The sequence below is a fragment of the Mizuhopecten yessoensis genome, unplaced genomic scaffold (genome assembly GCF_002113885.1).
Source record: "Mizuhopecten yessoensis strain PY_sf001 unplaced genomic scaffold, ASM211388v2 scaffold11177, whole genome shotgun sequence".
NCBI lineage: Eukaryota > Metazoa > Mollusca > Bivalvia > Pectinida > Pectinidae > Mizuhopecten > Mizuhopecten yessoensis.
In genome coordinates this window covers 33,274-46,438 of record NW_018408918.1, presented here as the reverse complement: position 1 = coordinate 46,438, position 13,165 = coordinate 33,274, and the positions used below count along the sequence as shown (strand labels likewise).

Genomic DNA, 13,165 nt, shown 5'->3' with positions numbered 1-13,165 from the left:
ATAAGAAGACCGCAAAAATATGATCACTTACAGTATAATAATCACAATTGTTCGTCAAGATGTGGTTATTAACTTTAAATCGTTGATTACTAATTAATACATTATCACAAATATGGTAATGTTCTCATAAAACTACACTATACGGGTACAACATGCCATAAACTTTAAAAAAAAAAAAACAATGCAAACATGAAATCGATCTTAGTAATTACTTTAACCCTAATTTACCATTTGGCGTACTAGAGATGTTTTAACTACGTTTGTTTGAGGTGGGTTTTTTTTCTGAGAAGACAAGACAAGCTTGATAAAATGATGGTTGGATTGGGAAATTTTGTAGTCATGCATTGTGTTATTGCCAAAGGATTGAGTCTCGAGACAGTGGAACAGAGAGCAGGCAAGCCTGGAATATGCACTAGGTAAAAAGAAAAATAGGGAAGACATTTCCATTTTTTTAAATTTTCTAATCTATATAACACTGTACTGTATTTGCCATTGCTGTTTGCTGTTATTTTTGACATGTGCAATTTGTACATAGAATGATTCGTGACATGTGTCAGTAAAGTTTTTCTATCAAATTACTACAAAAACCTCAAATTCTGTTTTCTGTTATTTTCTCTTTCATTAAACATCAGTTATTCTCCATGTTGTTTCCAGATCTATTAAACGTAAAGCTACCAACAATTTGTGGTTACACTTACCGATATTAGGTTTTTTGGGTAAATGTTCATCAATCTTTATTGATAGGATAATTTGGCATTTAACTACATCACAAAAATGTGAACATCTGCAGCTTTATTTTTTAAATGGCATTCTAATTGTCTTCACGTGTACAGATAATTATAGAAAGATTCATTGTAATTTTCAAACGTTTTTATTCAAATGTATATGCTGAGTTTTGGTTTTGTTTGATACGCTCAATATAACGTGATTGCAACAGTTTCATCTGATGTTACACAGTTTTTGACTTTTTAGGTACATGTACCCATGGATAACTGTTGACTCGGGGCGGTATTATTTTCCAGAGGCTGAAGGCCGGATGATTTATTATATATTTATTGCCCTTGTTTTTCATGTAGGGAAGCTCGAGTCTTCGTTTTTCCTGGATTGATCATGTTTAACAACTCGGGCAAAGACAGAGGAGAAACAAAGAATCGTGTTTCTCTACCACTAGGGGAATACAATATGTTATTACGCCGGATTAAAACAATAATCCAAGATGATAACGTTGTCGACTGCTTCCGTCATTCCGAACCCGGTTGTGGTAGTTCTTGCCTATTTGACTAGAGAGCCTCCAAATTTGGGAAATAAGCGAGCGAAGCAAACATGATCATTTATTTAATCAATATCACCTAATCAGACACGCTGTTACGAAAGTAAGGTATGTGATCTCTGTTGAATTACTTGTCTGATAGATAATTTACAGATATTTAAGTATCATCATGCTCATGATATATAAAGCAACATATGAAATCAATAAAGCTATAGTTATAAATATTTCTGTTGCAACAATATCACACACATTACTAGCACATTATTAGGTATCCACATGGAGCATGTAAAAACTATTTGAAATTAACACGTGCAAAAACTAATCTATGACGGAATATATAACGACATCACACAAAGGACACAGGTTATAGGTATTGGGGTACATACTACTAGATTATATGACGGAACTATTAAGACATACAATGCTCATTGATACAGTAAGACACACACTTCTAGTTTATATAGAATAGCATATACTGCTAGTTTCATTGAAAGACAAACAATCGTCATGTTTATATAACAAAACAACTAAAATTACACACTGCAAGCTTATATTTTACAACTACTACAAACTGACTGTTAATTTATAATATAACCATTGAGACACACACTGAAAGTATATATTACAACCATAGAGACAAACACTATACGTATATATTACAACCATAGAGACAAACACTATACGTATATATTACAACCATTGAGACAAACACTGAAAGTATATATTACAACCATTGAGACAAAAACTAAACGTATATATTACAACCATTAAGACACACACTGAAAGTATATATTACAACCATAGAGACAAACACTATACGTATATATTACAACCATTGAGACAAACACTTTACGTATATATTACAACCATTTAGACAAAAACCATACGTATATATTACAACCATTGAGACAAACACTTTACGTATATATTACAACCATTTAGACAAACACCATACGTATATATTACGACCATTGAGACAAACACTATACGTATATATTACAATCATAGAGACAAACACTATACGTATATGTTACAACCATGGAGACAAACACTATGTACTATATGTATGTATAACAACCATTTAGAGACACACTGAAAGTATATATTACCACCATAGAGACAAACACTATACGTATATATTATAACCATTGAGACAAACACTATACGTATATATTACAATCCCCGAGACAAACACTGAAAGTATATATTACAACCATAGGGACAAACACTATACGTATATATTACAACCATTGAGACAAACACTATACGTATATATTACAACCATTTAGACAAACACCATACGTATATATTACGACCATTGAGACAAACACTATACGTATATATTACAATCCCCGAGACAAACACTGAAAGTATATATTACAACCATTGAGACAAACACCATACGTATATATTACAACCAAAGAGACAAACACTGAAAGTATATATTACAACCATTTAGAGACACACTGAAAGTATATATTACAACTATTGAGACACACTTTGAAAGTATATATTACAACCATAGAGACAAACACTATACGTATATATAACCATTGAGACACACACTGAAAGTATATATTAGAACCATAGAGACAAACACTATACGTATATATTATAACCATTGAGACAAACACTATACGTATATATTACAACCATTTAGACAAACACCATACGTATATATTACGACCATTGAGACAAACACTATACGTATATATTACAATCCCCGAGACAAACACTGAAAGTATATATTACAACCATAGAGACAAACACTAAACGTATATATTACAACCATTGAGACAAACACTATACGTATATATTACAATCCCCGAGACAAACACTGAAAGTATATATTACAACCATTGAGACAAACCCCATACGTATATATTACAACCAAAGAGACAAACACGGAAAGTATATATTACAACCATTGAGACAAACACCATACGTATATATTACAACCATAGAGACAAACACTATACGTATATATAACCATTGAGACACACACTGAAAGTATATATTAGAACCATAGAGACAAACACTATACGTATATATTATAACCATAGAGACAAACACTATACGTATATATTATAACCATTGAGACAAACACTATACGTATATATTACAATCCCCGAGACAAACACTGAAAGTATATATTACAACCATTGAGACAAACACCATACGTATATATTACAACCAAAGAGACAAACACGGAAAGTATATATTACAACCATTGAGACAAACACCATACGTATATATTACAACCACAGAGACAAACACTGAAAGTATATATTACAACCATTGAGACAAACACCATACGTATATATTACAACCACAGAGACAAACACTGAAAGTATATATTACAACCATTGAGACAAACACCATACGTATATATTACAACCAAAGAGACAAACACTGAAAGTATATATTACAACCATTGAGACAAACCCCATACGTATATATTACAACCAAAGAGACAAACACTGAAAGTATATATTACAACCATTGAGACAAACCCCATACGTATATATTACAACCAAAGAGACAAACACGGAAAGTATATATTACAACCATTGAGACAAACACCATACGTATATATTACAACCATAGAGACAAACACTATACGTATATATAACCATTGAGACACACACTGAAAGTATATATTAGAACCATAGAGACAAACACTATACGTATATATTATAACCATTGAGACAAACACTATACGTATATATTACAATCCCCGAGACAAACACTGAAAGTATATATTACAACCATTTAGACAAACACTATACGTATATATTACAACCATAGAGACTAACACTGAAAGTATATATTACAACCATTTAGACAAACACCATACGTATATATTACGACCATTGAGACAAACACTATACGTATATATTACAACCATTGAAACAAACACTAGACGTAGATATTACAATCATAGAGACAAACACTATACGTATATATTACAACTATTGAGAGACAAACACTATGTCCTATATGTATGTATAACAACCATTTAGAGACACACGGAAAGTATATATTACAACTATTGAAACACACTCTGAAAGTATATATTACAACTATTGAGACACACACTGAAAGTATATATTACAACCATTTAGACACACACTGAAAGTATATATCACAACCATAGAGACAAGCACTATAAGTATATATTACAACTATTGAGAGACAAACACTTTAAGTATACATTACAACTATTGAGAGACACACTTCAAGTTTAAATTACAACTATTGAGACACATACTGTTAGTTTATAGAACTACACACACGCTAGTTGATGTTACCTACAAACGTCTATTTTCATTACTACTATTGATACACACACTGCAAGTTATTCGTCTTTATAACAGACCTTATACGACATGTACTAGTACGGTTTGTTATAACACCCTGCTTATTAATATGGACAGTCAAAAGTTTGAGCGAAATAACATGGTCAGACAACTGCTTGTTTACATGGTTCGATACATACTACAATTTTACATGGTCACATTTAAACTGCTAGTGTATATGATCAGACATATACAGCTAGAGTTCGTCTGCATGGTCAGACAACTGCTAGTGTATATGGTCAGACATATACAGCTAGAGTTCGACTGCATGGTCAGACAACTGCTAGTGTATATGGTCAGATATATACAGCTAGAGTTCGACGGCATGGTTGAAAAACTGCTAGTTTATATGGTCAGACATATACAGCTTGAGTTCGATTACATGGTCAGGCAACTGCTAGTTTATATTGTCAGACATACACAGCTAGAGTTCTATGACATGGTCAGACAACTGCTAGTTTATATGGTCAGACATATACAGCTAGAGTTCGACTACATGGTTAGCCAACTGCTAGTTTATATGGTCCGATGTATACAGCTAGAGTTCGATTACATGGTCAGACAACTGCTGGTTTATATGGTCAGACATATACAGCTAGAGTTCGATTACATGGTTACACAACTGCTAGTGTATATGGTCAGACATATACAGCTAGAGTTCGATTACATGGTTACACAACTGCTAGTGTATATGGTCAGACATATACAGCCAGAGTTCGACTACATGGTCAGAAAACTGCTAGTTTATATAGTCAGATATATACAGCTAGAGTTCGATTACATGGTCAGACAACTACTTGTTTATATGGTCAGACATATACAGCTAGAGTTCGATTACATGGTTAGAAAGCTGCTAGTTTATCTGGTCAGACATATACATGGTTAGAAAACTGCTAGTTTATCTGGTCAGACATATACAGCTAGAGTTCGATTCGATGGTTGGACAACTGGTAGTTAACATGCTCACATACAACTGGTATTGTACATGGTATATACTGCTTGTAAACATGGTCAGATTGATACCGGTATTTAACATGGTCAGAAATATACTGCTAGTTTACATTCTCAGATATATTCGGGAAGTAAGCATGGCCAGATACATACTGCTAGTTTGTATGGTCAGATATATACTGCTAGAATACATAGACAGAACTACATTGCTTACATGTTTTTATATATACTGCTAGATTGCATGGTAAGATATGTAATGTTATTTTACATTTCCAGATAGATATTTCTTGTACACATGGACAGATATATTCTTCAAATTTTCATCGATTGCTCACCTACACATATTTTCCCTGTCCCATAAAAACCTGGCTTGCATCGGCACTTATAGCGCCGCCTGGTGTTGATGCAGATGGCATCTCTGTCGCATGTGTGTGTTCCTGTTTCACAGGCGTTACCTGCAAAGATAGAACAGAGCGTGAACAGTTAGAACTCCAAATTCATGATTTATTCGTGAAATAACATATACTTGTCAAATAGCTTTTAAAGAATAAAAATACCAATTCCAATCGGCCAACTACGGTTGATTTCAACAAAGTAGACACAGAGTTTTTATATTGTGTTAAATTCGAAATCTTTATATGTGATATCGGAGCTATTTGAGACATTGACGAAGAGAGAACTTAAGGCGATTACCATCTATGAATAAATACCCTTGTGAGACGTCTACAGATTCCAATATCTACGTTGAGCTTAAGTATTAGTGTAAATGTTTTACATGGACCTGCTGTCAAAGTCCATGGCAAAAAAGCGGAAATCCATATTAATTAATAGTTAAGGATTAACTTGAACATATTTGTCATGTTATGGAGGTATAACACAAAAAAATGGAGTGTACTCTAAATAAACCACGAAGCGGTTTATGATGAGAGTTCACTCCGGGTTTTTTGTGTAATACTTCCATAACATGAAAAATATATTCAAGTTAATCCTTATAATTTAATCTACTTTACACAATCCCTGTGGAAATCCACTTTTATTGATGGACTCTTAGAAATTATTGCGCTGTTGTATCAGCCAATCAAAAGCGACGTTACAAACGGCGACGTCATTGTTTTACGTTATGGGATGATAACATATTTTTTTTCACGCCAATGACAATGCTTCTTACAAGCAAGATTAAATTATATTAAAATAAGAACTCAGATTTTAATAAATTGTTTATGATAGGATATTCCGCTTGTTCAACAAAACACCTTTACAAAGTCTTAGCCTTTATTTTAACAACAGTACAACACAGCCCAAAGATGTAAGTCTGCTTATTCCCCTAGTTTTATTCATCATACCGGAGAATCTGGAATATCAACTAATGTTTGGAATAATGATTGATTCTTTTTTTATCATCCACACGTATACTACATGTTCTACTTACTAATCAAAACGTAAACAACTTTTCAAATATTTAGTTTTTATGTCTTGAAATGACAAACGACTATACACGTATCTTATGGCCTATAGAAATTACTTATTTCGTTAAACATAACACAATTAGCACGACAAAAAAGTTGTTGTTGTTGTCGTGGTTGTTGTTGTGATCGCCTTTTTGGCCAAACAACATTTATGCTGGTTGGATATTTGAACAGGCGATCTTTATCGAAACTAACATTGCCACACATAATTTGCGACTAGCAGTTTATCTGATTGTTTATTTTAAACTACTGTTTTATCTGGTATAATAGTGCAGTGTGTGATTTGATATTGCCCATGAATTTGATCTTTCTATAAATTTATCACAAAATATTTTATATAACAGCCAATATGTACTGCATAACATAGAAAGAAAAGTTAAGCGACAACACACAAATGAAAAAGGTAAACCGAGGAGAAAACAAATACAAAGGAATGACATGAAATACCACAGAAAATCTCACATATTTAAGTAGCTGTAAATTACCTAAAAGTTGTGTGCTTATTAATTATTTACAATAACAACTAGAAATACGAAACTTAAAATCATCTGTACAATAATACTAGAATTACAGAAAGGTTCCTACAGCAATATTGTATATAAGTAAACAAAGATCTAAATATTTCCATTTGCTTTTTTTGTAGAGTTCATGTAATAAATAAGGTATGTATCCCCATTTTATATTCCTTTGTCAAACGTTATATGTTATGGTTGACCTTTATTTCAATAGAGGCTAGCGTAAAGTAACTTCTGCTGTGTAAGCCAACTATTTTGTGTCGATATCAACTTGTATAAAAATATTGAAATATATGGTGCACAAGTCCAATACCTTTGTTTGTATGGTTTGGTTCTGTAAATTTTCCATGGTGAATTTTCATATAGTTTTCAGTTTGTTTTAAAGTAAAAAACAGATGTAACATTTGCTTTTTTAAATATATTTTTTTGGATTTTGTTTAGTTTGTGCAATATTTAATACGAAACAAATTGGATGTGTATTTGTTAAGGACATTTTCATCGGCAGACATAAAAAATATATATGTCAAACTAAGTAAGAAAGTATTTACGTTCTTATATATGAAATAATGATAATTCGATTATTATGAAAAATCCATATATTAAAAAGTTCAAAACGCTAGTAGTACGTTAGTTCTTTACTGAATTCCTAATCATCACTATCAAACGTCTTTGTAATTGTACGTGTTGACTGGTATGATTCAAACATGGTTTAAACTGAAATTTTAAACTAAAAATGAGGTAACCGTTTAAATTGAGTTTTTTATCTCCCTGAAAAGCACTCGAAACTTTATGTAAATCAGTTTTACGGAATTATCTTTTAACGTCATAAAGTGGAAACCAGTTTCAGTTTTATAAGTAATAAAGTTATTTATTTTTAGCTTAAACAGTTTCATGATCATATACTACTTTCCTTGGTAGTAACTAAAAGACTTAATGAGTTCAATGTACACGCCACAGTTGCGTTGTTACTCCAGAATTTGTAAACACACTAAGGAATATAAAATATATCATAGTACCTTATTCCAGAGCCTGCTAACTTTACCATAATAGAAGGCCGATATGTTATCATCCAAGAAAGAAAAATTGTTATTGTCTTGAAATTTAAGTCAACAGTACCAAATACGAAACACGAACAACCCATCTATCCCATCAAGTAGCCATGGATCACGATCGTCCTATACACATTGACCAAGATATATATCTATATATATACAAAACACACTGTCCAGTGATGGCCTGAAGCGTTTGTCCCCAAATGACCTCGGCTAATACTGATAAGACGGTCTAGACATGTTTTTATCCTGCTGTGTGTATGAACAAACACTCTTATGAATAGTATATATAATTATCATATTATTACGTTTAAGAGTCACTTTTCTTCTTCAGTTATTATGATACAAAATATGTATATTGGTCAAAATCCGTTCACTCATTCTTTATTAGTAGTTTTTTTTTATCGATATCCTGAAAATAACAATTTGGTTCCACATCTTTTATTCATACATCACTTGACTTCTTTGGCCTAGGGATGATCCAATATATCATATATATAGTAGTATTTGATTTATGTGGGTTACAAATTATTTTAACATTTCAAAATAATTGAAAGAAGTATTTATTGATCCAATCAGCAATCTGACGTATTTTATAATTTTCACATCAATTATGTATATAATATTCAGAAATTAAATATTTTGACAAGAATTGATATTTTGCCGGTTTTAATCTATGTTTGTAGCAGACCGTTATTGTATAATTAAATATTTTGAGAAGAATTGATATTTTGCCGGATTTAATCTATGTTTGTAGCAGACCGTTATTGTATAAATAAACAATTTTTTTAAAGAAAAAAAGAAAACGGTTAAAGCAAGTAAAGCAAAGCTATTCAGATATTCAAATTACGAATAAAAAAGTAATTGTGACAATAAAAAATATAAATACATAAAGGATCAAACCAATGAAACAATACTGGTAAAGGAAACGTGTCGTTTTAAACCAACTTCTTGACAAAAATTCTTCTAACTACCTAAGCCTTTTCATGATTGATTATTGATTACACCATCAATACGATGATTCTGAAAGTAATGTCATTAAAACAAACGTTTTTCAATTAAGCAAGAGAAAAAATTCAGGATGGATTCATAACTTAAATAGTAAAACAGTATTGAAAGGCAAAAAGCTATGTTCCACCACAAAACGCTCTGTTATAAAATACCTTTCGAAACAGTTTTGTCCTCCTATGACCTTGGCTATTACAAGGCGGTTAAATTCCGATAAAAAAAATGGAAATAAATAAAATTAAACAAAAACGCACTAATTTTGTCGCCATATTAAAAATATAGGGGAAAACAGACTTTTTTTTTATGATAGTAATACATATACATATGTGTGTATTTATGACGTCATAATATCTGCTTCAAATAAACAGTCTGAAGAACCTCCTTGATGAGATGAAAGCGCCAAAGACGGGTTGTTAAGATGTTTTCTTTTTTTACATTATATATATATTTATAAAAGATAGATAAAAAATCAATGGTTTAAAGTCGGTAGTTAACGTTACAGAAATGATGAATAATCTACCATGTGGTGTCTGATTCAGTGAATACAAATGTGGATTATGTAATAACCTTGTCATAAATGGTGCTCCTCTTCAATGACATCATCGCTATTTACTTCATCATAGTCTACATTGTACGTGTTATCAGGAAACCAAATCCATTTTTTTTTTTTTTTACATATTTAACGATAAAGGAAAAATAATTCCACAACGATTGAAATGCAACTGCAGAAATCTAAGGAACAATTAAAATGGAAAGTGTTGTTGTTGTTGTTATTTTTTAATAAATATTCTAACGATAGAAGCAACAGTATAATAAGTATATGTGCAAGAAAGAAAGCGTGTAGAAAGATTTTTTTCGAATATTTACAGATATTTTTTTATCAGAATTCAAATTCGTGTTATACGATATGACTGCTTCCAAACATATCTGATAATTTCAGTTGTCATTGTATGCATTTCTAAATTATACCTTTGTTGAAGTATTTTGAATACAAATGATGTACGAAATGAATTGAAAGAAATATCCACTATCCTAATTTACAGTGGAAGATCTACATGATGTGCACAGAACTGTTCAAGGATAACGAATATTTACTTTTGTTTGAAACTTATTTACAGATCCAATGCAACAACGTTTTACTTTGTTCCAAATACCGATCTAAATATAGATTTATCAGAGCATCATATATGAATCAATGGTAGCTAGAATACGATATATCCCTAAGTAAATTGACTAAAAATTAATGATGATGTTTTGTAATAGATATAACAAAGTATCTCCAAACTTACATATCTCCTTGCCTGGTACATTGCCAGTCTTTCCACAATCATATTCCTGTTCCCATGCAAAAGTGAATGGAATACACAACGCCATATTGAGAAGAAACCCAAAACACCCAAGTAACATTGTCAAACCACTCTCAATCGGACGATGATGAACTTTTACATCCCCCTCGTTACTTGAATTACTTCAGTGACCAGACAGTTTCGTTGATCCGTATAAATATCACTGATTTGTTCAATACATTGGAAATGAAGCGATTGAATACGAACATATATGCTAATATGTTTGATTGACAGATTTGCATGATGATTATACTGTGGAAAATGCAAGTGCAAGTGCATCAGGGGGCACCTGTTTGAGTATTTTAAGATTTAGAATGAGTTCTTTTATGACCGAATGAAATTGAAGGGGAAAAAAAGCAATCCCACGTGTGAAACAGCGTGGTGTAGAAAATATGCATAGCACGTCACTGTTTATTGTCCAGGGTCACGTGACTTGCACAATCATCGCAATTTATGTTTGCATATGTAGTAGAAGAAAAGAAATTGTTTCCAATTAGTAAGTGTATTTTTAAAGTTAAACTCACTGTGTCGAAGCAAATTCCGTAAGTTAAAATACATAACTTGATAACTCAATATATAGTCTGTTGCCTATACAACAAGTACGAGTTTGTTAACAAACTAGACAGGGCTAGTTTATATATATATTCCCTACTAACAAAGGAAAAATTGCACTTTTGGAAAACAATTATCGGTCACATGTAATACTATCTGCATCGGAGGAACATTACCAGGCGTTGCACCTATAAGAACCCAAGGTGATATATGTATAGTGCTTCGATTTTGTAGTTGATTAGATGTTTTACATGACAGAATGAACGAAAAATCCTATCGATTTTTCGGTAAGATTTGATTTCATATATGTATGGGTTCAACACATCTATTGTAAAGGGTCGATTTTTTGCCCTAGCATGAGACAATTTGAGGAGTTCAAAACATATTTCTGCTTCTTATGTGACAATATTTGCAAAAAAAAGGTAATTACCAGTATGACATTCAGAAAGGTGCTTTTATTTATTCAGAAAACAATATTGTCAATAGATATGTTCAACTGCAATATACATCAATATCGATGAGTATCAATCCTCGAAATTCCAGAAATGACGCTCACTTACGTTCTATACATCCCTATGTCATGACAAAATCGAAGACTCTGTACACGACACCTTATGGGTTATACAAGTAGACTAGTTTAATCCGCTGTGGTACATCAAAAGAATCGCGTGGCAGCGTAACGGTAAAATTGTACGACTTTGAAGTCAGGTGTTGCTCATCTCCAATCTTCAAAGGAATATAGCATGTGTTAAACAAGCGATTGGACAGGTTGTTTTTACATGGAGCCTGTAAAATAGCTACCTGCGTGCCTGCGATTGTACTACGATATACTCCAGGGATGCAGAGAACTTACATGCAGGTGAGCGTAACTCCAGTGATTGCGAGGATAAGACTTATAATTGTCATGATATTATTTGCAAAAGTATTCAAAGACGCTTTAAAACACATGAAAAGTAGGTGGAGGTCGATGATCTGTGATGTTGACTCGGAGGTGGAGGTCGATGATCTGTGATGTTGACTCGGAGGTGGAGGTCGATGATCTGTGATGTTGACTCGGAGGTGGATGTCGATGATCTATGATATTGACTCGGAGGTGGAGATCGATGATCTGTGATGTTGACTCGGAGGTGGAGATCGATGATCTGTGATGTTGACTCGGAGTTGGAGGTCGATGATCTGTGATGTTGACTCGGAGGTGGAGGTCGATGATCTGTGATGTTGACTTGGAGGTTGAGATCTATGATCTGTGATGTTGACTCGGAGGTGGAGATCGATGATCTGTGATGTTGACTCGGAGATGAAGGTCGATGATCTGAGATGTTGACTTGGAGGTGAAGGTCGATGATCTGTGATGTTGACTCAACATCAAGTCAATATTCCCTTTATGACTTTGTTTCAATTGTAACGTCCCAATGACCATTTTTTCATGCGTTCCTTCTTGTTTAATAATTAAAACATTAACCAGCATCTAACATGAAAAAGAAAAACATCTAGATCGTTCGTTTGGGTTAATATCACTTTCTGCGGTCCACATAAACCATATTTACCTAACCAAAAGTCCATTTTTGATAAATACCATCAGACAATTTCCAGATCACCATCATTATAACTATAAAGTTACTACAACGACTACACATGTATCATAA

At 32.6% G+C, this 13,165-nt stretch overlaps 1 protein-coding gene across 1 annotated transcript in view; it reads right to left on the bottom strand.

The window, feature by feature from the left end:
• Positions 1 to 11,162, bottom strand: part of LOC110440286 (signal peptide, CUB and EGF-like domain-containing protein 1) — a 34,462-nt gene extending 23,300 nt beyond the window's left edge. Inside the window, exons 1-2 of the mRNA XM_021483259.1 lie at positions 10,911 to 11,162; positions 5,916 to 6,035 (exon numbers count right to left, since the gene is read on the bottom strand). Coding sequence (XP_021338934.1) covers positions 5,916 to 6,035; positions 10,911 to 11,028 — 238 coding nt within the window. The 5' untranslated portion in view covers positions 11,029 to 11,162. The remainder of the gene's footprint in view (positions 1 to 5,915; positions 6,036 to 10,910) is intronic.
• Positions 11,163 to 13,165: the final 2,003 nt, after the last annotated feature.